The sequence below is a fragment of the Carettochelys insculpta genome, chromosome 1 (assembly GCF_033958435.1).
Source record: "Carettochelys insculpta isolate YL-2023 chromosome 1, ASM3395843v1, whole genome shotgun sequence".
In the NCBI taxonomy this organism is placed as follows: Eukaryota; Metazoa; Chordata; order Testudines; family Carettochelyidae; genus Carettochelys; species Carettochelys insculpta.
In genome coordinates, this window is record NC_134137.1 from 228,710,815 (window position 1) to 228,734,398 (window position 23,584).

General features: G+C 43.1%; 1 protein-coding gene across 2 annotated transcripts in view; it reads right to left on the reverse strand.

The window, feature by feature from the left end:
• Positions 1–1,355: 1,355 nt before the first annotated feature.
• The window catches only part of GDAP2 (ganglioside induced differentiation associated protein 2), a 41,787-nt gene continuing 19,558 nt past the window's right edge, over positions 1,356–23,584 (reverse strand). For both annotated transcript variants that reach the window (XM_074983585.1, XM_074983586.1), the window contains exons 6-14: positions 23,024–23,100; positions 20,543–20,702; positions 16,536–16,686; positions 15,058–15,134; positions 13,313–13,389; positions 12,494–12,633; positions 11,729–11,783; positions 3,572–3,715; positions 1,356–2,610 (exon numbers count right to left, since the gene is read on the reverse strand). In XM_074983585.1, the coding sequence (XP_074839686.1) occupies positions 2,563–2,610; positions 3,572–3,715; positions 11,729–11,783; positions 12,494–12,633; positions 13,313–13,389; positions 15,058–15,134; positions 16,536–16,686; positions 20,543–20,702; positions 23,024–23,100 (929 nt within the window). In that variant the 3' untranslated portion in view covers positions 1,356–2,562. The remainder of the gene's footprint in view (positions 2,611–3,571; positions 3,716–11,728; positions 11,784–12,493; positions 12,634–13,312; positions 13,390–15,057; positions 15,135–16,535; positions 16,687–20,542; positions 20,703–23,023; positions 23,101–23,584) is intronic.

Here is a 23,584-nt window from a genome sequence, read left to right on the forward strand (position 1 = left end):
GAGATTGGATTCACAGGAGAGTAGTGAAGCACTGGAATAGCTTACCTACTGAGGTGGTGGAAACTCCATTCTTAGAGGTTTTTATGTCCTGGCCTGACAAAGCCCTGACTGGGATGATTTAATTGGGATTGGTCCTGCTTTGAGCAGGGGGCTGGACTTGATGACCTCCCAACATCTCCTTCAACTCTATGATTCGGCCCCGAGGCACAGTATTACTGCAATACCCATCAGAAATTATATATTAAATGCTATCAACTCTCCTCAGTCACAGATCAACATGTTCATTATCTGACACCTTCTGAACTGCTGAGGATATAAACACAGCTTATGTGACAAAGTGAAATCAGCACCTAAATCCAGGCTTCAGGGGACGCAGAAAGGGAAGAGTCACTATGCATCATCATCAAACAGCATGCTCTTTCACTGAGCACCAACAATATTCTTACACCTGTCCAAAAGATGGTAAGCCAAAGGAAGAGATATGGGGACTCCTAAATTCTGCGTCTAGTTCAGTTCAGGGATACTAAGGAGGGACAGGTGCTGCCCTGAAGCCTGGATTTAGGTGATGATTTCTGACAGCGGACAGGGCCCTGTTCTCAACATCTTCCATTGGCTGATTTGTGTAGCACCCGGCCTACCACACTGGCTTCTGTAGATCACACTAAGTTGCCTCTCTCTGCCCACACACTGTATTGGAGCTTAAGTGCCTAAATTCAGGCTTTATGGAACACAATATTGTTTCTGTCATTTCCTAGGTACCTAAAAGAAATGCCACAGTACTCCGCATTGCGATGCTTAAGTCAGTTTGTGGAACCAGGCATTAATGCTTGTAAGGCATCATGTAAGTGCTGTATGGTCTTACAGAGATCATTCTCATTCCAAGCAAGGTGTTGATGTTCCTTCCCTTAAAAAAAAAGTCCCCATATTGCTACATATATAAAATATCCATTGCAGAGAGTAAAATCTTCCATGTTTGGTCTGTGTCTGACCATGAAATTTTTTTGGTGGGAGGGGAGGAAGGGTTAGGGTAGAGCAGTCAGAGATCTTCCCCCATGTGTGCACACACACCAGAAGTCAATCTCTGACGCACGAGTAGACTGTAAAGTAAATTGTGATGTACAACCCAGAGACCAAAGGGCCCAAAAGAAAAGTATCAAAACTGATCATAACTACTACAACCATATCTACTCAATTTACCATCTCTTGCATTAACTCAATGGCGAGTTTCATATATACCCAGTGTGCAGAGGAATTTTAGAGTGCAATATAAACTGTTAATCTTCTCACATTTCATCAGATGATCAAAGCCCTCCACAAATCCTGTATTTTCTTGAAAGGACAAAGGGACCAAAAAGACAGGAAGAGGAATCTGTTTTTAATACACACTTTTTCTTTTTGCGTGTCTGGGAACAATTAGGTTCCTTTCATATATTCATTGGTGCAAGGAAGGTATTAAAAAGGCAGAAGAAAACCACACCCTTGCCTTTCAAAACACAAAGTTACATCCAGCTGGGACTCTCATGGTATGCACAGTGAGTTGGATGGCACTCAGATGTATTGAATGAGATAGGTTTTTGTAAACGATCCATGGATTTTCAGACAATGCTCAACTTCCAGTGTTACACCGGGGGAAGACAATGTTCAAAGCTTTACCTGACAGTTCTCAGATCTAGCTGACAGTGTCCCTGTTACACTGGGAGATGGAATGTTTGGTATCTTTTCCCCCAGTCTGATTATTTTCCAGAAGAAGCTGCACCACTGAAACTTTCAATACATACAAGAGCAGTTAAGGTTCCGGTTGCAATGTCGAGGAGATGGCATTAAATTTACCACATTAATGCATCTTTCTGTTTGAAAGGAGAAAGACCATGAATACACAGAATTAGAGGAGAGATGCAGACATTTTTCAATTTTATTCTTAAAGGGAGAGCACTGGCATCCCACATTCATCACATCTTCCAGGGAAAACAGAGATGGACTATAGAATTTATGGTACTAAATGCAGCAACAGTTCGCTTGGCTTCATGCTTTGCTCACTCCACCTTTGTGATATTCCTGATTCCAGCTACTTTTGTAGGGTCATCACTAGAACAATCAGCACTAAGAGAAGGGGGGAGATAATTGGAAATGAAGCACAGACCACATGGTCAGCAAGTGTCAGACTGGTACTGTACATCATTTATAGAACAGGGTATTATAAATGGAGCTGGAAACTTGCAATATTAAGTAAAAATGCAATTCAAGTATCTCTGATGGATCTCTGAAAAGTCAATTCAGGCATAAAATGCAATACCTTCCAAACAAAGAAAAAATAAAATCCACCAAGTGATCCTGAAATCAAATTTTCCTTTGGATAAATAGATCTGAAATAGTCATATGGTTCACAGTGACAAAGTTCTCCGATTGCATGGATGCTTGAAAATATCTCCTCAGTAAAAAAATATCAGAGAGCTGGGGGGAAAACCCCTTCTCTGAATTCTGTACATGGACAAATGCACATAGTATAGGCAGGCATCAGGTCATCAGATCCAAGGGAAACCAGCAGTATTGCAGGACTGAAGATCACAGGTCAGGGGATGAAGGGTAAGAAGAACAGTAAGGCCCATTCTCCTGTGATGATAAAGGAAGGAGCAGTTAACTAAATGTATCTCCAATTCTCAAATGCATGCAACTGAAGAATGAAAAGGAGGCATAATTAAAACAAACATTTTTGACTACTCCTCTCTTTCTCTCATCCTAGTACAGTAGTATCCAAACTTCACCCAAATGAGAACTGCACTGGCAACCTGCTGGGACCCTAAATGGTTGTTTGCTCCTGATTTAAACATGCCAGATCACAGCACCTTTATACTAAAACCAAAGCCATGACCCGTGAAGACTGCAAATGCAAGCATGTTGTTTGCCCAGTAAGTCAGCTATGATGGCACACTACCTGGAGACATATGCACAGTCTGATCCTCTGTATTACAGCGAGTGCAAATGTGGGTTAGAATAACACTGAGCTACCCAAGTCCTGCACTTTGGGAAGAAGTCCAGGATGAAGAAAGAACTAAGACAGCCTACAGCAGCAGTTCCTCCTATCCACTCCCTTTCCCTGATTTGTTAATTTAAGGTTGGGAAGATGAAATGAAGTTTGAAGTCTTGAACCAATACAACACAACACAAGCAGCTCCAGCAGCAGTGGTATGGCAGACAGCAACAACCCTCTGTGCCACATTTGTGGGTTAGTGAACTTCTCAGTATGTTACAGAAAAACTTATTAGCACCCTATAACTACTAAATAAGCCATGAAATGCAAAGTTTAACGAGGCTGTCTAGAGGCAAGCATGGTGAAGGAGAGAAGCATGCAGAGACAATGAGAGAGGTGAATACTTCTAAGGTGAGCACCAATAGGGCAGTTGGGACTCAAGAAGAGACAGACCAGCCGTACCTCTTTATCTTAACAAAACAATCCATTCATACTTCCTTTGATGAGGGTGAAGATGATTTGTTCCAGTCTGCTTGAGAACACTAAGATGTTCCACAACTGCACTTGGGAGCATAAACATGCTTATCACCTAAAGGCACTTACCCTGGCATCATATTCAAGGACGAAAGGGGGGAAGTCGATTTGTTCTGGGGGTATAGCTGTGAACAACTGCTGAAGGTTTTCCACATAGTGGATTTTGTCCTTTAGCCCTGAGACAGTAAAGGTTGTGAAAAACCATGTTGAGACCTAAACACAGAAAAGGAGAGAATTAAACTGATGCCATTTCTGAGTTTTCAAGTTCACCATATTATTCATGCTTGTATAAACCAATCAAGTTTCAGCATTACAAAGAATATACCACTTCAGTTACTAAAAGCTGGTGCTTGCAGTACAAAGTAGAGCCTTCAAGCTCCAGACTCGCATTTTAGTTAGTCCCACATCCCTATATTGCCGCACAGGAGTGGGTGCCTATTACTCCTTCCCACGCTGCTATTTCCAAAACTGCACATTATAGTTAGTTTCTTCACTTCTACAGTAGTTAGATCAGTCTCTCTCCTTGCTTTGGTTTTTATCCCTCGTAGCATCATTTTTCACAGAGCGATTCAGAAAAAAAGATTGACCTTCAGCTGTCCCAGGATCCCACTGATACGTCCTCTCTCTTTTGGATATGTTGCTCTCTTTCCTATACATTACATCTGTTCAAATGACATAAGACCCGATTCACACCTGCTGCCCAAAACCCATAATGTTTAATTTTAGGCCCTAACTTTGAGTCTCCTTCAGATTTAAAAAAAAAAAGACAACACAGAGCAGCTAACTCAACTTTGTCCTCTCACATCTAAATTAGATGGGGAATTACCAGCCAGGTGGTGTTCTGTTAAGACCTACCAGTGCAGGCAACTGGTCTATGGATATTGAAAATGACTTCTGGGAAGAGAAAGGATGACCTCAAACCACACACTTCTAGAACGCAGTGAAAAAACGGATTCAACCTATCTTTCTATTTGGACACCACAGCACAATCCATTCTCCGCTCATATACAGCAAGTCCAGTCCCAGCTGACTGGAGGGGACAGATATTTGTGAATGTACACGTTGCTGAATACAGTAACTTGGGAATTCTTCTTACTGCTGACACAAACTTGTACTCCAAGGGCCATCTCATCCCTCACCTTGCAATCTCTCAGACATCCCATTTGCACAGCAGTGTGTTTAATACAAGACAACTCCCTCTGGACTATGAAACCTCTAGAATATATTAGTCAGGCTCACCCATGTGACAAATACAGTTTGTTCCATACGGCAGGGCAAATCATGTGACGGCACACAATAGAACTGAAATTTGAGAGAAACAGAGAGCTTTGCATTGGGAGATAAAAACTTAAGAGTTGTAAGATGTTAATATAAACAAACCTAGCACAGGTGCTGAATTGTTTTCAGATGTGTTATGGTGGGAGGAAGGAGGGACAGAGGGGCCTGAAAATGGTTTTCCTTTCAGATGTTGTTTGTAGAAGTATAGCATAGCTTCCTTTTCTTTACTGCACTGGCCTCAAGCACATCAATAGAAACAGGAGGCAAGAGTGAGTTAATATCTTGTTGCTGCAGCTTATGAATGGAAAAATTGACGGACTGGTAAAAATAAAAATGTATTTTGCATTTAAAGGTCAGTCCCAATCAGAGGATATTTAGTTTAAGCTCAACATTTGAGCCAAAGGAAGCAGACATAAGTCCTTGAAAAGTACAGTGTCTCTCTTTAAATAGTATAACCAGATTCTGTGGGGTTCCACAGGGGGTCACTTTTGTTTTGTTCAATACCTTCATCAACAATACAGAAAATGGCATAGAGAACATGGTTATAAAGTGTGTGAGTGATACCATGCTGGGAGAGGTTGCAAGTGCTTTGGAGATAAACTGGAGAAATGGTCCGAGGTAAGTAGGAGGAAATTCAAAAGGACAAATTCAAAAGTACCCCACTTACGAAGAACAGTTTCACATACACAAAATGGGAATGAGTGCCTAGAAGAAAGTACTGCAGAAAGGGATCTAGAGGTCATAGTGGACTACAAGGTAAATATGAGTCACTGTGACACTGTTGCAAAAAAGCAAGGAGCAACAGAAAAAGCAAACATTGTTCTCGGAAGTATTAACAAGGAAGCGTTGTAAGCAAGACACAAGTAGTAATTTTTCTGTTCTACTCTGGGCTGATTAGGCATCAGCTGGAATAGTGTGTCCAGTTCTGTGCACAACATTTCAGGAAAGGAGTGGACAAATTGGAGAGGGTCCAGACATACGCAATGGTCTTAAATTGCAGCAAGGAAGGTTTAAACTGGACATCGAGAAAAACTTCCTGTCAGGGTGGTTATGCACTGGAATAAATTGCCCAGGGAGGTTATGGAATCTCCATCATTGGAGATTAAGAGCAGGCTAGACAAATCCCCATCAGGGATGGTCTAGATCAGGGGTGCACAAAGTGGGGGGTGAGAGAGAAAGCAGCATTATTGGCTGCTGGGTGTCAGGTTCATCCCTCTCTTTAAAAATGTTCAAATATGTCACTGCTTTTATGTATGTGTATTTACTTTTATATACAATTAATAGTTTTTACATTCTACACACTTATTTTCTTAAACATGCCAAAAGAGTTTTTTTCTTTCCCATAACCAAACCAGTTTGAACATAACTGAAATTTCCATCAGTTTGGAATACATAAGAGGGGGTGGGTGTGCGGGGGTGAGCTGCCAACAGCAGGGATGAAAAGTGGGGCCCAGCATAAAAAGTTTGTTCATCCCTTGCCTAGAAGACGCTTGGCCCTGCCGTGAGTGCAGGAGACTGGACTCAATGACCTCTCGAGTTTCCTTTTATGATTGGGAGGTTAGGTGCATGTGTGCACACAGGATGAGGGAGAAGCAAATGGAATGAGCAGTATTTGAGGACTTCTATTTTTTGACGTAGGCAGGCTAGAAATAAGATATACACTACTACAAAGCTGAGATCACCAGTTCTCCAACTGACATACAGATTTGCTATTAGTGTTGATGGTAAGCAACCTCTAGTCCCAAATCTGTCACTTGAGCCGTCATTTTTTTTTCTTGGTTATTGCTAGTCTGAATAGAGCAGATTTCAAATATTGCATCAAAAATAATTTTCACTCCCTAAAAGCAGGAGACCATGGAACATCGAAACAACAAAGTCAGTTTACTACAGATAGACAATATGGAGATGCATAATTGTTTGTAATGGTAACAAGAAAATGTTATCTGGGAATATAGTTGGCCCTTCGGGATGACTAGAGGCCTTCTCTCTCCATTGCAGCCACCTTTCAGCAGCAGCAGACTCCCAGGAAGAAATTCCTGCGCAGACCATGGAATCCTCAACATCAGAGCAGGAGTGAAGAAGAGGTAGAAGGCTAGCAAGCTTTTGGTGTAAACTGTACCCATCACTAGCCAATCACTCCTTGCTTCAATTACCCTCTGTTTTGGAAATCTGTGCTCTCACCTCTGCAGACTTAGTTTAAAGTAACAGTCTATAAAAAGTCACTAGCCTTAAAATGCACATAATTTAAAACAGTTTCTCTTCTCAAACAGAAAAAAGAACGTTGGCTGGCAGCATAAGCCATGCGCATGGCCCCTACAAACAAGCACGGCTCTGGTCCAACAATAGGCACAATAAAAACCCTGAGTTCAGCTAGCCTAGAAATAGTGCTGGCAGCTATCATGGTGTGCCACAATTAAGTACAGTGGTAACAGATTACTCAAGTTACAGCTTTAAGAACTGAAATACAATGCAGAGACTTGCAACAGTGAGGTACTGGGGATGAAGTAGGGGGAAGCGCACAAGCAGAGAGCACCTGCTCTTGAGCTTGAATGATACAGAGTCTCACCTTGGGAACACTGAAAAGCAAAGCAACACTCAAAGTTGGAGAGAAACATGCACTTCTGAGGCAACTGAAGCATTTTACATGCCATAAACACTTCTGGCTCAGAGGCCACAAAGACATGGCAGCACTTAAGCATTCATATGAGTGAAGCTCTCTCTTACAGGCCACTTTTATTGTGCATCTCATCTCACACTCCACAACGATACCTCCTCTGTCAATAGCCAGCAGCAGACCTACACAAACTCTCCAGCCTAGTAAAGTCAGCGAGGGATCAGAAGATCAGGTAGAACACAATGGAGAAAAATTAAAACAGACTGGAGTCAGAACCTGCCACTCGAAGAGAAACATTTAGGTTATAGACAAGAAGCCCAAAAGATATAATTAGGGCAAGTGGAAGCAGTGTCATTCTAGTGGCCCTCCTTTGCTTAAGGGAATGGGATTTACAGGCTTCCGGGGGAAACATTCTCCAACAAAACTCAGGGGCACGCCAGGTTGCTTGGATGAAGAGACTGAAGAGGTGAGTTTCTTGGGGGGTCCAGCATAAGAAAAGATAAAAGGAAAACTCGTAAAGCTTGGGAAGGGTAAGGCCATCACCACATTCACTTCCTTGATGACAGTCCACCAAACTGTGCTATGAAGTCGTGAGATCTCCTTGTTCACCTTCTCTAGGCAGTGGACAAGAAGGCCAGCCATCTATCCATGGATTTATAACTTGTTAAAAGAAAGTAAACAAATGATCAGTTTTCAGAATGGAGAGAGGTAACTAGTGGTGTCCTGCAGGGGTCCATACTGGAACCAATTCTATTCAACCTATTCATTAACAAATCTAGAAGAAGTGGTAAAGAGTGAGATGACAACATCTGCAGATGATACTAAACAGCTCAAGATAGCTAAGTCTAAACCAGAATTAGCCAGGATGGGTAGCTCCTACCCTTTGTTTGTCAGAAGCTGGAAATGGGTGACAGAGGAGGGAACACTTGACATTACTTGTTCTGTTCTCTCTCTCCAGAGCATCAGGCATTAGCCTCTATTGGAAGAAAGGATACTGGGCTAGATGGACCATTGGTATGACCCAGTATGTCCGTTCTTATGAGAAAGCTGGATGGGAGAGGAAGCTCTGCAACAGGGGGCTCTACTTCTCTTCCCTTGGCTGATCATACCTCCAAGCACACTTCTTCTGACTCCTTAAGATGCCCTTGGGTAGAAATGGGTGCTATATAGGGGAAAACTCTCTGCTCAGTGTTGTCCTCTGGATCCCTGTTATTAACCTCTGACCCCACTTCTGATCCTGTTTTTTGTTGTCATAGTCCTCAGAAATCACTAATAGCCTGGATTCAATGGTTCCACTCTCTTAGCTGAGGGGGGTCGGCCTTCCATTTTGGAAAGGTCTATATTCACCCTTTTTGGTAGTATACATCTTCCAACTTCTGCATAAATGATGTAGAAGTCCTACAAACAGCCTCCTTTTTTATTACAGAGTCCTGATTCATCCCAAGAGCTGGTCCCATCCTGCGCAATGATTGAGGCAGAGGTCCACGAAGAAAAAAATAGTATGTGATCATGTAATTAAAGACGGTATCATAATGCACATGACAGGAGGCAGAATTAAGATTGCATAGGCATTTAATTCTGGCATTTCCTAACTTTTAAGTATGTTACTGAGCAATCTCAGTAATATGCTTTTAATACAGGTTTTGTCTCATATACTTTTCTAGGTTTTTAAAAAGGCAATCTGAAAAAAACTAAATTCCATCATGTTGAACCATACTGGCATGACATGGTACATCAGCAGGTAGTGCCACTTACATGCACCGCAGAGTTCTGCCATGTGACCTACAGAGCAATTTACTGCAGAAGCAGCTTGTCATCCTTCCTGTGGGCCAGTACTAGAACAGGAATAAGATGATTTGCCCAGAGATTTCATAGCTATTTGCCGACAAAGAAATGGCAAGACTTGTACTCCATTACAGGCTTGAGCAGGAAGTGTTCTCTAATGGTCACAGACTCTTCTGCCTGTGTACCCCAAGCATGCACCCTTTTGCCCTATTGTCTCTAATTTGTCTCAGTCTTGTCTCTTTCTCATCCTGTGGTTCCTCAACCCAATCCTGTTTTTTTCACCCCATGCTGCTCATCTCAGATGCAGTCTCCTTGCCCAGCAAGTCTCACAGTCTCCCCCCTCTGGACTCCACATCTCAGTCACCAATTCTTCACCCACTTTTCCTCAGTTTCCTTTGCTCCACCATTTCCAGCTACCCCACTGAGAGCAGCTTGCCCATTTTATCTCCACATCCCTGGCCTCTATGCAACCCATATTTTCTCCCACAGCTCCCAGCTCCAGTTTTCACCTCCAAGCTCCTCATCCAACCTTAGTGTTGCTCTCCCTCACCCCACGTTCCTTGGCCTAGTGTCTTTGTCCAGCCAATCCCAGTCTTCTCACTGCACCGCAGATTTAGTTTTGTGGGAGTAAGGGAACGTCAAAGTGAGGCAGTTATTTCGAAGCTGCCCCCATCTCCACTGTCAGTCCACTGCAATTCAAAGTCTGCACTTTGAAATTTACATGGCTGCCATTATGCTAATGAAGTTATGAATATGCATGTTAGCACCTCATTAGCCTGCTTCGAATTGCCTCATTACCATGCCACCTCCAAGGGAGGGGATGAGTGTAGAAGCAGCCTAAGTGTGGTCTTGACCATTGTAGCTAATGGCATCCTGGTTCAGTGTTCACAAACTAAACCTAATCACCACAAACTAAGAAGCTAACCATCTATGAAAATTTTCTGATCAGCTGACAACAGTACTAGCCTGCTCTGCTTTGTGTTCATACCCAAGAAAGGAAAACATCACCAGGCCCACCAATGAGGGGGTTTGCGGGGGGGAGGGGAGACAGTTGCCTAGGGGCCTGGTGCTCTTGTTGCCACTGCTGCTGTTTTGGCGGTGGTTGGAGCTCTGGGCCCCTCTGAAATGCTGTGGCAGGACTGCTCCAGCTGCACGTGGCTGTTGGGAGGGAAAGGGGAAATAAACAGAATAAAAAACACCTGAGCTGGACTGGCCACTGGGGACCACACTCCTAGTCTTTTTGCTCTTACCCAAAACGTCAAAGGATCTCTTGACATCTAACCCAAATGTGCAAGTACGTAACATGTCAGCTAGAGCCACTGCTGCCACTTCAGCATCTTCCAAGCACAATGCCTTGATTAGGCAGTTTGATCCATAGTTAAGACAAAGGAAGAAAAACAGCACCACCTTCTGCTCTCCTCTAGAGGCCACAGAACAAAGTAGTAATAGGTGCTTTCGAAGGAGTTAGAAAAAAACACTTTCAACCCTATTATTTTCTATTGCCACCTAGGAGCCTGACTGAGCCAACTGCTAACTCATCACTACTACTCAGTTTCTTGGAAAGTCTTAGAATACAAAAAGTGGGAGACTAATCTACAAGTTAATTGGTTTGAATCAGACCCAGGCAAGCTGTTAGCACAGTGAATCTGAAGGCTACTTGATGGCCTACGTGAAATTAATTTGAAATTTTCTATAAGCTGAGCTGTGTGCTCCTGGGCTGACCCAGTGCCAGAAAGAGGGATAGCAGGCCATCTTGAGGGAGATCGAATAATGGCCATGAAAACCAAGTTTTCATCCTCTGCTTCTAGGATACCACATGAGGTCAGGCTTGAGGCATACTGGCAATGAGAAGCATGTGTGTAAAGCTCAAACTTGCACTGCCTTTGTACCAAAACTACCTTAGGAGTAAAAAAAGTGTATGTGGTGAATCACAATGAGAAAACAATTTAGGTTTTAGGGTTCACGCAGCTGAGTGTCACATTTTAAGCCAGACAGCAGGAGAAAGAACTAGTGCATCTTTTCTTTTAATTAAATGTGAACTCAAAGCTTTAATTTTGTTAGAGGATACCCACCGGACATACTCACCAACCATTTCGGACACTGGTCAGCCTTTCAAGACAACTATTACAGTTTATTAGCTGCTGTAAAAGCCAATGTTTGCCTTCATTCAGTACCTGAATAAAGAGGCTCTATGCCATTGCTCATTCATGTGCGATAATCAGCAATGCAACGTGGGCTAATAGCAATTAAAACACGAAGCTTCTCTGAAGGTCAGAGCACACATAGTGAAATGGGACGTGAACAGTAGTGGTATATAATGGCTCACCAGAGGCACTGATTATTAAGACAGGGAAAGCCTAACGTATCAACCACAGAAGCCAGAAATAAAAATCTCCATAAGGGTATTAGCTCTTGGCACATGCTTATCTAGCGGACATGGCCTAGTGTTTTGAAGTCTCTCTCTTTTGTCACTTTCTTCCATTTACAATTTTATGCCTTATGCTATTTCAAAAGTCTGCACTCTTGCCCTTTCGTACAATGTACCTCACCTTTGACCGAAATGTTGGGTGGACGAAGTACACTGCCTTCAAATTTCTCTTGTACCTGGTTTAAAAAAAAAAAGGGAAGCTTGTAAAAATATTAAGGAGCTCATCTTATTAAACTCAGCCAAAAACACAGCTAAAAGCGTTGGGCTTGTGGTGTTATTCTTAAGGCAGCTGCCTTAATGTTAAACGAAACAAAAAGGTTTCCCTGGGTCTCTGGAGATATCCTATCACATCTTCTAGTCTACTGTGCAGAAAAAGAGGGTCACACATTAGAGAACAACTGTTTGTGCTTTCTGTACATCTCCTCCTGTAAAATGGACAGAGCATGCCAGCAGACAATACTGTCTTTTTGAAACAATCTTTAGAGGCAGATGGAATGAGTTCAAGTAAAATATATGGGCACGCACATCTGCCTTCACTGTTGATCGATATGCAACAGGCAGGGATTGCAGAGACCAGTATGTGACTCATGCATGCAAGAACTCAGATTATTCTCCTGTTGAACTGAGATGCTCAGAAGCTAAAATAATTATTACAGAGATACCTAGGAACTGGTTTAAATAGTTTGATTCAGAGCAGGAAAAGAAACAGGCCTTCCTCCCTAATGTCTACTGGTTTTGTTAGACACCTGAGTCTATCTGCTCTTGTGAAATTCTTTCTAGCAATTCTCCTTTAGTTACAGAAGCAAGTTAGCCAAAGGATCTCTCTTAAAGGTTTGTATGTGGAGAGGAGTAGAGAAGGGTTTCTCTTCCTACTCATGACACTCACTTGATGTCGACAACATCATACAGCTTCTTCAGGAAGTCAGAATCCAGGTGATTGTAATCGCTAGTGAGTGTGTGGAAGTATACTATGACGTACTCCTTCACTGCAATATGGTCCATGACGTGGATGAAGTACAAGAGTGCCTGAGGAGGGAAGACATTTTCAGCAGAAAAAGCTGTCACAGTCCCATTCTGTGATAAGTTTTCTTTTTAACACTAATACTTATTCAGATCAAAAGCCCTAAGACAGGCTGACATCCTATTTCTGTTACAAAACCAAGATGAAATACTGAAGTTTTAAATATGAGCACAAAAATATTATCTGCTGATTCTTACAACCAATACTTACTCTGCTCCAAGCCCCTAATTTCCGCAACCCTTGGATGGGTCTGGCATCTTGCACATGCAAGAAATAAGTTTGCTCATTGCATCAAATGTCTTCGAAGTCTCCAAGTATAGAAGCACCTTTACATCTTTTGGGAAGGAGAAATAGGACCCTACATCTAACCCAGTATCCTTTGTTCCTGAAACCAGTGCCAGATGCCAACGCTTTTTGGAAGAGAAAATACTGAAATCTTCACATTAACTGAAAATATACCCTATACAAAACTTTAAATTCTTCAAGCAGGTTGTCCATAATCTACTTTATAGAAAGACTTCTGCACAGACCACCCCCCGACCCCATCCACACACTTTGGAGACCTCTTGCTAAAGTGGTGGAGCCAGAGGGTACAGGATGAGACAGTGGTACTTAATGGAGAATGCCTTTCAATCTTAAAGAATCACTGCCTTAGCTCTATAATTTTTTTTACAAAGATTTTACCTTCTCCATGTCTATCAGCGTTACAGGAATATTCCTTCCAACTACCACCATCACCGTGCGACCACAGTTATCCACACCTACAGAATAAAACGAGCAACAGAAGGCTATTATCTCTGAAATACATTCATAAAGAAGTCTGTGTGTAAATATATGCCCACTGTAAATTAATTTCTAAGTTAATTTTAATCAGTAGCTACTAAGACTTTTTGCCCTCATTTTAGAAGAATGACTTTTTTTGGCAGTAAATGGAGAGATTGACAGTTTCACAAGTTAAATATCTGGTACGTCAGACATATCTGACTGAAGCCAATGACTATACAGATTCACTATCACTAATAATGCTGCTAGCAAGAATGGTTCTGTACTTTGATAAAGGCAATAATTACATTTCATCGGCCACGTCCCAGGAATTATTGTTTCCTGCCTCCTAAAAATACTATTCATTTGCTGAAGCCTGTCATTTCAATTCCCTCTTCTCAGTTCTTGCTGTTGCCCTCCCATCATTATCTGGAAGCTGCAGAGAGGTGCACAGTATAGGAAGGCTTTCAAGGCAGAAAGCCTTCTCTATAGTAAGTTAAAGGGACACACCCATAATCCTTGGTTAATGTCTAGATTTATGACATGGAAACCATGCAAATCATACTGTCCCCCAAAGGCTCCGTTTTGAGAGGGCAAGAGGGGCTACAGCCACATGTACTGGGTTCCTGCTTGCTCTTCTTTCTCCTTTCCTTACTAGGAGGGAGTGAGAGGAAAGGACACAGCTTGTGTGCATTCCTCTCCCTCTTGGCTGGTGAGAGAAGGGGTCAGAGGAGTAAATGATGCAACCTGTGTACTTTTCCTTTGCTCCCTGATCATTAAGAGAAGGAGAAAAGCAAGCAGTCCTCCAGTACACACAGCTGTAGCACCCCCTGTCCTCCCAAATGGCAGCATGGCATTTTGGGTAAGATCCAAAGCTATATCAGCTTGGTAATGTGGCTGATTCTTTGGAGTCAGAAGAGTTTGTATACGTAAACAGAGGTTTTTAAATTAACATGTCAATGTACTGGACCTAGGTGGTGACCCAGAGCCAGAAAACTGGTATGCAATAATAAAGAGTGGTGTGTGATTTTGTTTTTGGCTTTTCTGACAACCCGCATAGATGATCAGAAGTACAGTTTATGACTTCCTGGGGCATTTACCTCAGCGTCACCCACCAGTCTTAGGTGTATCTGCTCTTCTTTCAGCAGCCTGCCCTGACTGTGGCATTTCCACTACGGGCTTCCCCAGATATCCCTGGTACTAACCTTTCTTCATTTTCCCTCTCTACTGATAATACCCCGCAACATGCACAATATCCAAACCACTGAGCTTGGCTTTTAGAGACTTTTGTATTTATGATCCCACTTCAATTTGTAGATGCAGATTTTCTACTATTTCAAATTAGTTAAGGTTAGAGAGTGGTGAGAATAAAAAATTTGTATCTACACCTGCTCTGCAAACATGGTCCTCTGGTATTCATGTATCTGCAGGCTCTATTTATGGTCCCAATCCACCACGTATCTTTCTAGCTTGCAGATGCCAGAAGTCTTGTTCGGCTGTAGCCTACCTGGCACTGAGGTAGGAAAGACTTTTTAAAATCGGTCATTAGATTATAATACTTGCTCCTGTTTCATCCCAGGAGCCTTCCTTCACACCAAGATGGACCCAGCCATTCCGTTTCCTGCTGGCGAGTCTATGAGAAACAGCCTTCGGGATCTTGAACTTACCTGTCTGGTACAAGGCTTTGAGAGAAGCAACATCAGATAGGTCTTCAGCTCTTGCTTGGCACAGCCAGCGATTGTAACTAGAAAAGCCAAACAGGGGGTCAAAGCGGTCTCTTCTGCATTTAGTGTTATAGAGCAATCAATACTGCCCTCTTTTGAGGAAGGAAGCTGCTTAAAACAGTGTTTGAGAAATGTCATTGTCTTGGGTCGTTATGCTGTTGATTACCTTGGACAACAAAGATGCACTTAACTGGTTCCGTTTTCTAACTTTCACGTATACTGCAATAGTATTGCATTTGGGTTGCAAACATTTAAGGGGAATTTGCACATCCAAACATAACTTTTTGGGTTAAATATTTAAAATAGTAAAACGGATTGTTTTTTAAATCCAGAAGATGGGCCTAGTAACTTTGTCATCTAATACCAAAGTTATATAAACAATTTAGAGCTTCAAACAAACAATGAAAGTCTGAGGCCCAATGTATGTGAATCACAACATAGGACTGGGTCCCTAGCAGGCAGTTGATCCTGCCTCTGATATGTAAAGACCAGGTAAAAACTGAGGAAAAAAAAATACAGCATCTCAAAACTGTCTCCTCCCTCACACCTGAAGCAGACAGGAAGCAAAAGGAATTTATTAGGTGCCAAGGATGCCAAAGGGCAGGAATTATGAACAAGGACAAGAGGTGGTTCAGTTCCAGGAAGCTATGATGGGACTGTGCTATCTAGTGGTCAACAGGCAGTACAATTTCTCTAATGTGTCTAGGTCAGACGTCCCCAAAGTACAGGATGCCCCCACCACAGCCAATTGTGGCTCCCCACTTGCCCCCAGCATGGCCTCCCCCTGAGCTGCAGCTCCAGCTCTGCAAGGGCAGAGTATGAAAGGCAAAGGGGAGAGTGTAACCCCCCAAAAGTTTCAGAGCCCTGGTCTAGGTCCTGCAGGTATGAAATCAATGTGACAAAACTGAAGACCGGGGTGGAAAAAGAACCCAGAGAGTTACTTGAGTTAAAAGTACAGCTGTCTTCTTTTTGGGTGGGGGGTGTGTGTGAAGTGTACTTACCTACAAGCCACCAGTGTCTCCTTTGGAAAAACTACTTGAGTAAAAAGCACACACACGTGCACAGTGCATCTGGAGTGTACTCAAGTACCCAGAAGTGAACACAGCTGCACTTTTACTCAAGTGAACTAGGCCTTGGGTGACACAGAAAGAGGGCATAAGAATCTTTCCCAGAGTCACTGGCAAGGCTCCCGCTAATCTTTTCCCATCCATGGGCAGAATACATTTTGTTATGTGCACCAAGGCATATGGGGTTGTGCACCACTAGCAGAAACACATGCTGCTGGCTGTGGGTGCTCTGCTCATCAGCAGGGTGGCACCTGACTCTCCTGGGCAGCCCCGCCCAGTGCTCAGCTTCCAGGGAACACTGGTCACAGGCCTAGCTGAGACATTCACTCAGAGAAACAGGCAATATGTTCTCACTTTCTCTGATGCTGTTTCTGCAGTGCTGCCTCCGACAACTGTCCCTGAAGGACGAGGCGCCTCTGCTTATCGACGTCTCCTTCCATGCGGGCAAATGCGTGGGAACCAATGAATGAAAGATCTGCTTCTAGCCCCTCCTCATCTGATTGATCTGCAATGGAAGCACAGGGGAGTAAGTGGTAAGGAAGCCCATGCTCAGACTACATATAAGAAAATTACAAACATCAAACTGTTGAACCATGACAATGCATCAATAATAAGAAGGTCCCTCATCAAAGGCTCTTAAATAAATAAGTTGCCATTGGATAAGAGGTAAGTTCCTCTCATGGACTGAAAACTGGTTGAAAGACAGGAAACAAAGGGTAGGAATAAATGGTCAGTTTTCAGAATGGAGAGAGGTAACTAGAGGTGTCCCCCAAGGGTCTGTACTGGGACCAATCCTATTCAAGCTATTTATAACTGATCTGGGAAAAGGTGGCAAAATTTGCTGATACTAAATTGTTCAAAATCGTTAAGACCAAAGCAGACTGTGAAAAGCTTCAAAAGATCTCACAAAACTAAGTGACTGGGCAACAAAATTGCAAATGAATTTTAATGTGGATAGATGTAAAGTAATGCACATTGGAAAAATAATCCGAACTATCCAGACAAAATGATGGGAACTAATTTAGCCATAACCACTCGAGAGAGATCTTGGAGTCATTGTGGATGTTCTTTGAAAACCTCCACTCCATGTGCTGCAGCTGCCAAAAAGGCAAACAGAATGCAAGGAATCATTAAAAAAGGGATATAAAATAAGACAGAGAATATCATATTGCCTCTGTATAAATCCATGGCACACCCACATCTTGAATATTGCATACGGATGTGGTCACCTCATCTCAAAAAGATATAATGGCATTGGAAAAGGTTCAGAAAAGGGCAACAAAAATGATTAGGGGTTTGGAATGAGTGCCCTACGAAGAAAGATTAAAAAGACAGACTTTTCATCTTAGAAAAAAGGAGACTAAGGAGGGGTGGGGGATGTGATAGAGGCATATAAAAGAATGACTGGTGTAGAAAAAGTGTTTAAGCAAAAGTTGCTTGTCCTCACAACAAAAGGACTAAGGGATCATCAAATGAAATTAATGGGTAGCAGGTTTAAAACTAACAAAAGGGAGTTTTAATTCACACAGCGCGTAGTAGGCTTGTGGAACTCCTTGCCAGAGGACGTTGTGAAGACCAAGACTAACAGGCTTCAAAAGAGACCTAGACAAATTCAGGGAGATAAAGTCCATCAATGGATATTAGCTAGGATAGGTAGGAATGTTGTGCCTCTGTTTATCAGAAGTTAGAAATGAATGTCAGATGAGGGATTGCTTTTGTGATTACTTGTTCTGTTCACTCCTTCTGGGGCATCAGGCATTGGTCTCTGCCAGCAGACAGGATACTATGGACCTTTGGTCTGACCCAGGATGGCCGTTCTTATGTTCTTAATAAGAAATGACTAAACCACAAGGTGAGTGCAGCCATGACACAAAAGACACCACCTCATGTTATGACGCACAAATTTTCTGTGGTTCTAGTCCACTGAACTTAGAATGGAGTTGAGAACAAGAACTCCTGAAACCTAATCTAAGCTCTGTTAGCCACTTAGTCCATGACCTTGGGCAAATCAATCCCACTTGCTCCATCCCCCTTCTCCTGCCCCAACCTGTAGACTAGAGGGCAGCACACAACGACTGGACCCCATCTGGCCCATCAGCCATGTTATTCTTGTCCTTGCACTCCTGCTGGGGTCTGGGGCTTGCCCTGCTACATGTGGGAAGCAGCAGCGTGGACCACCTCCAGCTCCTATGTGTAGCAGCAGCCAGAAGGCTCCATGTGCTGTCCCCACCCCACGCAATGCACCTGTAGCTTTAATTGGCTGGGAACTACAGCCAGTGAGAGCTGCAGGAGTGACTCCTGTGGATGGGGGCAGCATATTACACCATCTGGCTGCATCCCCATGTCCTGCTTCCAGTCAGCTCTGACATGCTGCTACTTCCAGGAGCTGCTTGAGAACATAAGTGCAGCCCAGAACCCGCACCCCTCCAGCCCCCAGACTGATTCATCTGCACCCTAAACTCCTCATCCCCTGCCCCATTCTGGAGCCTGTACACCCAACCAGAGCTCTCATCCTTTCCTGTAACCTAATCCCAACTTCATGAGCATTCATGGCCCTCCATGGAATTCCCATACCCTGATGTGGCCCTTGGACCAAAGCTGTCCACCTCTGCAACAGAGCTGTAACCATATACACAGGGACTCCAATTTTTAATGCTTATAAAAGTGCCCTAAAATGCAAGTTTGCTTTGTAAATACTAAAAGTACATTCTCCAGCCCTTAAACTACAGGTCAGGTTAGACAATTGTCCCTTCCGGGCTTATTGCCATGGTGACTACAGACAGGCATTTTGTCTAATGCACGCTTGGAAGAGATGGATGGCCTTTGTCCACTTCAGGGGGAGAAAAACCTGGAACTCATCATTAGGTGCAGCTCCACCTGCAACAAGAAGGGCTAGAAGCTGTATCACAGACAGGTCTTGGATGTTATCACCACCTCATCAACTAAATGATCAGAGCAGACATTCATGAGATGGTGATAAAAATGTTTGAACTTGGGTGATTTCAAGAGAGACAGTGTTAAAGTTTCCAGCCCTTCCTCAGTCACCACCTTATCCATTTTAATTGCTAAGACAACCAACTTCCCAGTCACTTCAAAGTAGGGCAATGGATTAGAATGAAGGGAGGTACAGGGAGGGAAAATCCAAGCGTAAGCATCTGCCTCATCCTTTTGCTCTGGTACCAGCATAGGTGGTGACAATTGCTTAGTTGGTTAGATCCAGACAGATACCATATTCTTTGGACAGAAAAAGTTGTGCTGAGAGAAAGCAAGAGGTATTCCCCAAGATGTGGGGAGGCTCCAAAGGAACAGAAGGAAAGGAACAAATGATTTTTGTTCTCAAAAACTATGTACTCGGAGCAGACTTCCCACACTCTAGGTTCATGTTTCCAAAATATGGCCCAAAGGAACTTCCAGAGAGAGAGAGAGTCTAAATGTTTTCTGCCTTTGAAGCTAGTGATGCATGACTGACTCAGATGAGCAGCCACGACCAACACTTACCTATACTTTGAGGCTTGAGGAAAAAAAGTGACAACAGAAAGAGACAGCTACTTAATCTGAGTCAATAAAGCAATATGTTGCTGCTCAATCAGGAGCCATATCAAAGAAACACAGAACCAGCACTGAGATGCAGAGAGCTATCATGACCTTGAATGATCAGACTGAGCGAGATCATCATTTGATAAACTGTCCACTACCATGTGCAGCGGGAATAGGAACCAACTACCTCATTACCCACCGTTCAATGTCTCATCTGCATCAGCTTGTCTTGTAGCTAACTCAAGCTCTATTTGTGTCCTTGATTTTTATTTACCAATGTCACGAGCCTTCCACCCATCATCATCATCTCCATCTCCTCCTTTCTGACCCTTCTTACGAAGAACTTCCTCCACTGTGTGCCTCTGGCCAACTTTGTTCCACAACACTGATTTCCTTACTAACAACCTCACATTGTTTTCTACCTGCACTGCTTTTCTGTGTGCTACAGTAAAGAGAATTACACCAAACTCCTGGGGACAGTGACAATGTACTGTGTGCGTTTCAGTGAGACAGGAGCTGCAGAGACTGCTTCTTTTCACGTGTGGTTCTTCTGGACCCTTCCTGCCACAGAAAAGGATGGAAAGCTGTCTTTCCACCACATGCTCCAACCACCTACCACATCCAAAAGGGAGAAAGTAGACGTTACTGCAGTAGAATCCATGCAACTGCCTGCGCAGGACCTGGATAAAAATCTCAGACTGAGGATTCTCTCTGTTCAGGACACTCCATCTAAAATATGGAATTCATAGTTCTCTGGGGATGCGCTCTGGTTTTCCTTGGCTTTTGTGCCAAGACACTTATTTTAGAGTGGGATTGTAACTCACCATCTGGAGCACCTGGTTTTTCACTGATCCTGATCTGCCGCTCTGGTACTACTGGCTCCCCTTCTGAATTGCCAATATCTGCAGGAAGGCACGGTAAGGACTGACATTCTTCTTCCAATGACCTTGGAAAATACAGAGGCAGCAGCTTCTGGTAAGTGGCCTACAAATGACAGAAAGTTTGAGAAGGCCTTGCAAGGCATCCCCATTTTTTCAGAGACAGCTAGAAATATTGTGTTTCCATACAGCCGCAGAAAAACCTGTAACTGTGTAAATTGTGTGGGGAGAGGAAACAGAAATAATGGATCTCTCTCCTAGGTACATTTCAGTCAGTCTCTCTTTCTTCTATTGAGCTTTTGCCAAAGACAGGAGGATTAAACAGGACTCAGCCACAGCTTTAAAGAGGTTTCAAAGAATCACAGAAATGTTAAGTCATATCATTCCGCCCACTTCTTCATTCCCCTAAGGATGTGTCAGGGCAGTTTTGTACCCTTGAGCATATGTCACTGAAGTTGTACCTAGACAAGCATCTGCAGAAATGGACTTCCCTCTTGCGAGACAATACCGTTACTGCAGATCACCCCTTCAGTATCTGAGATTCTCAGCCTACTTGTTCTCCCTCAGTTTCAGTCCATTATTACTAATTGTACCTGCCTAAAGAGTTCTTCCTCCTTTACAATTTAACTCCTTTCATATACTTCTAGATTGCTATACCTTTGTAACACTGATGATGCTAAGCCAAACTTCATTTTTAGCTCTTGAGCTTTTCCATTTGAGTTATTATTGATATCCAAGTCTGTAGTTCCACAGGTGAAAGCAAAACAAGAGAAACAGTAATATAGCAGTGTCTAAGAAGATTAAACTAGATTCACCTTGGGTAAATTTAAGTCAGTGGATGTTAATTTGTTTGGAAGGTAGGAATCTTGAAATCCTAAATGCTGAGACTTGTTTGCAGGAACAATCAAATGTTTCCCAATCTCATGCCATACTGGCTATTTACCTTGAGATAATTTACATCAGGCGTGTCCAACCCGCGGGCCGCATGCGGCCCCAGACAGCTAGTAATGTGACCCCACAAGATTGTAAACTTTTAACATTATTATGTGATTTATATACATTAACTATATTATATATTTTATATGCGGCCCAGGCAAGCCAAAAGGTTGGACACCCATGATTTACATCATCTGGGGTAGACTGAAGCCACACTGTTTCTTAAACAAAAAAATTTGCAAGGATGGCAGACCCTAACAAAGGCTGCCTGGATGAAGCTGGAGCCCTGCATATCATGATCTGTCCTTCCTGCAGGTTGGTCCTCTTAAAAGTGGTTGCTTGCAGGCTGCATTTTGACCGCCCCCTGGCCAAGCAAGGGTAGAGAACAATCTGTGATTAAAAAAAAATATGAGGGAAGGGGCACATTGTTTTTCCCTGCTAATTGGCAGATAAACTTGAAGAAGGCCTGCCCATTTAAAAGCACAGATTGTTCTTAAAATAGTACACGATATATTCCAGGTCCCAGTGCCAAGAACACTGACTGGATTCAGTGTGTCATGCATATATTTGTAGGAGGCATGCTAGACAGATACAGTGAGGAAAGGAGGAAGAAGGTCAACACTCACACTGTCAAAGGATAGTAACAGAGAGGAAGCCATGCTAGTCTATACACTATCAAAACAAAAAGCAGTCAAGTAGCACTTTAAAGACTAGCAAAATGGTTTATTAGGTGAGCTTTCGTGGGACAGGCCCACTTCTTCAGACCAGAGCCAGACCAGAACAGACTCAATATTTAAGGCACAGAGAACCAAAAACAGTAAGCAAGGAGGACAGATCAGAAAAAGATAATCAAGGTGAGCAAATCAGAGAGTGGAGGGGTGGGGGGGAAGGTCAAGAATTAGACTGAGCCAAGTATGCAGACGAGCCCCTATAGTGACTCAAAGTTCCCATCATGATTTAAACCATGTGTTAATGTGCCGAATTTAAGGCTTTTTGGGTTGGAAACAGAACAATGGATAGCCACTTTCTACAAGTCACATCTGAAACAGCCAGTTTTTAGGGGTTTGTGAGAGTATCTGAGGGGATGCTAATCTGGGGAGCAGGGAGGGTCTTCAGCAGGAGGGAAGCAAGCTGGGAATTTTGAATGTAGAGACTCCTCTGCCTTCTTACAGGCAAAGCCCATCCTACATAAACATCCCATCTAACCCATATCCCTCATGCTGGTGCCCAAACGGTGGGTCAGGAACCTTTAAGTGACAAGTGGGATGGGTTGTACTGCATCTGCATCTACCAGTGAGGGTGTGAGCGGGAAGGAACTGGGAGAGATGCTTTTGGTGAGATATCTAGGAGAGAGCTAATAAGGATGTGGAGGAACTAACAATCATGACAGGGGCAGATACAACAACTTGACAAAGGAGAAACTGGCCTCAATGCCCTATGGATTAGAACACACTTAAGAACTTTGGCAAGATGAATACTGATCCGAAATACCTGTTCAAGCTCAGAGACTGAAAACACCACCTTCTCCAGGGTTTCCCCATGAATCTCCAAGAATCTTCTGACTGTGCCTGCGAGCAAGAGAATTAATACATTGAGCAAACAAACACAGACAGAGCTACAATCTCAGCTATAGTCAAGAACATTCACTAGCTATATGCAAATATGAAAGAAACTCCCCAGCTCTGGCAAGATGGGGAAGGTCCCTACTCCATCATCCACACTTTTATGGGCAGCTAAGGGCACATACATGGTGGAGTGGGCACCACACAGAGACAGTTTACTAGATATTAGGAATACCCATAGTTATACAATAACAAATGTAAAGCAGGAAGGAAACTCAAGAAGTCATCAACTATAGCTCCCCATGCTGAGGCAGAATCAAATACATCTAAACTATACATGACGGTTTTGTCCAAGTTGGATTTTAAAACCCTCCCGAGATGGCATTCCACCAACTCCCCTGGGAAGCCTATTCTACAACTGAGCTACTCCTATAGTTAGATTTTTCTAGTATCTAACCTATCCCTCCCTTGCTGCAGAATAAGAAAATTC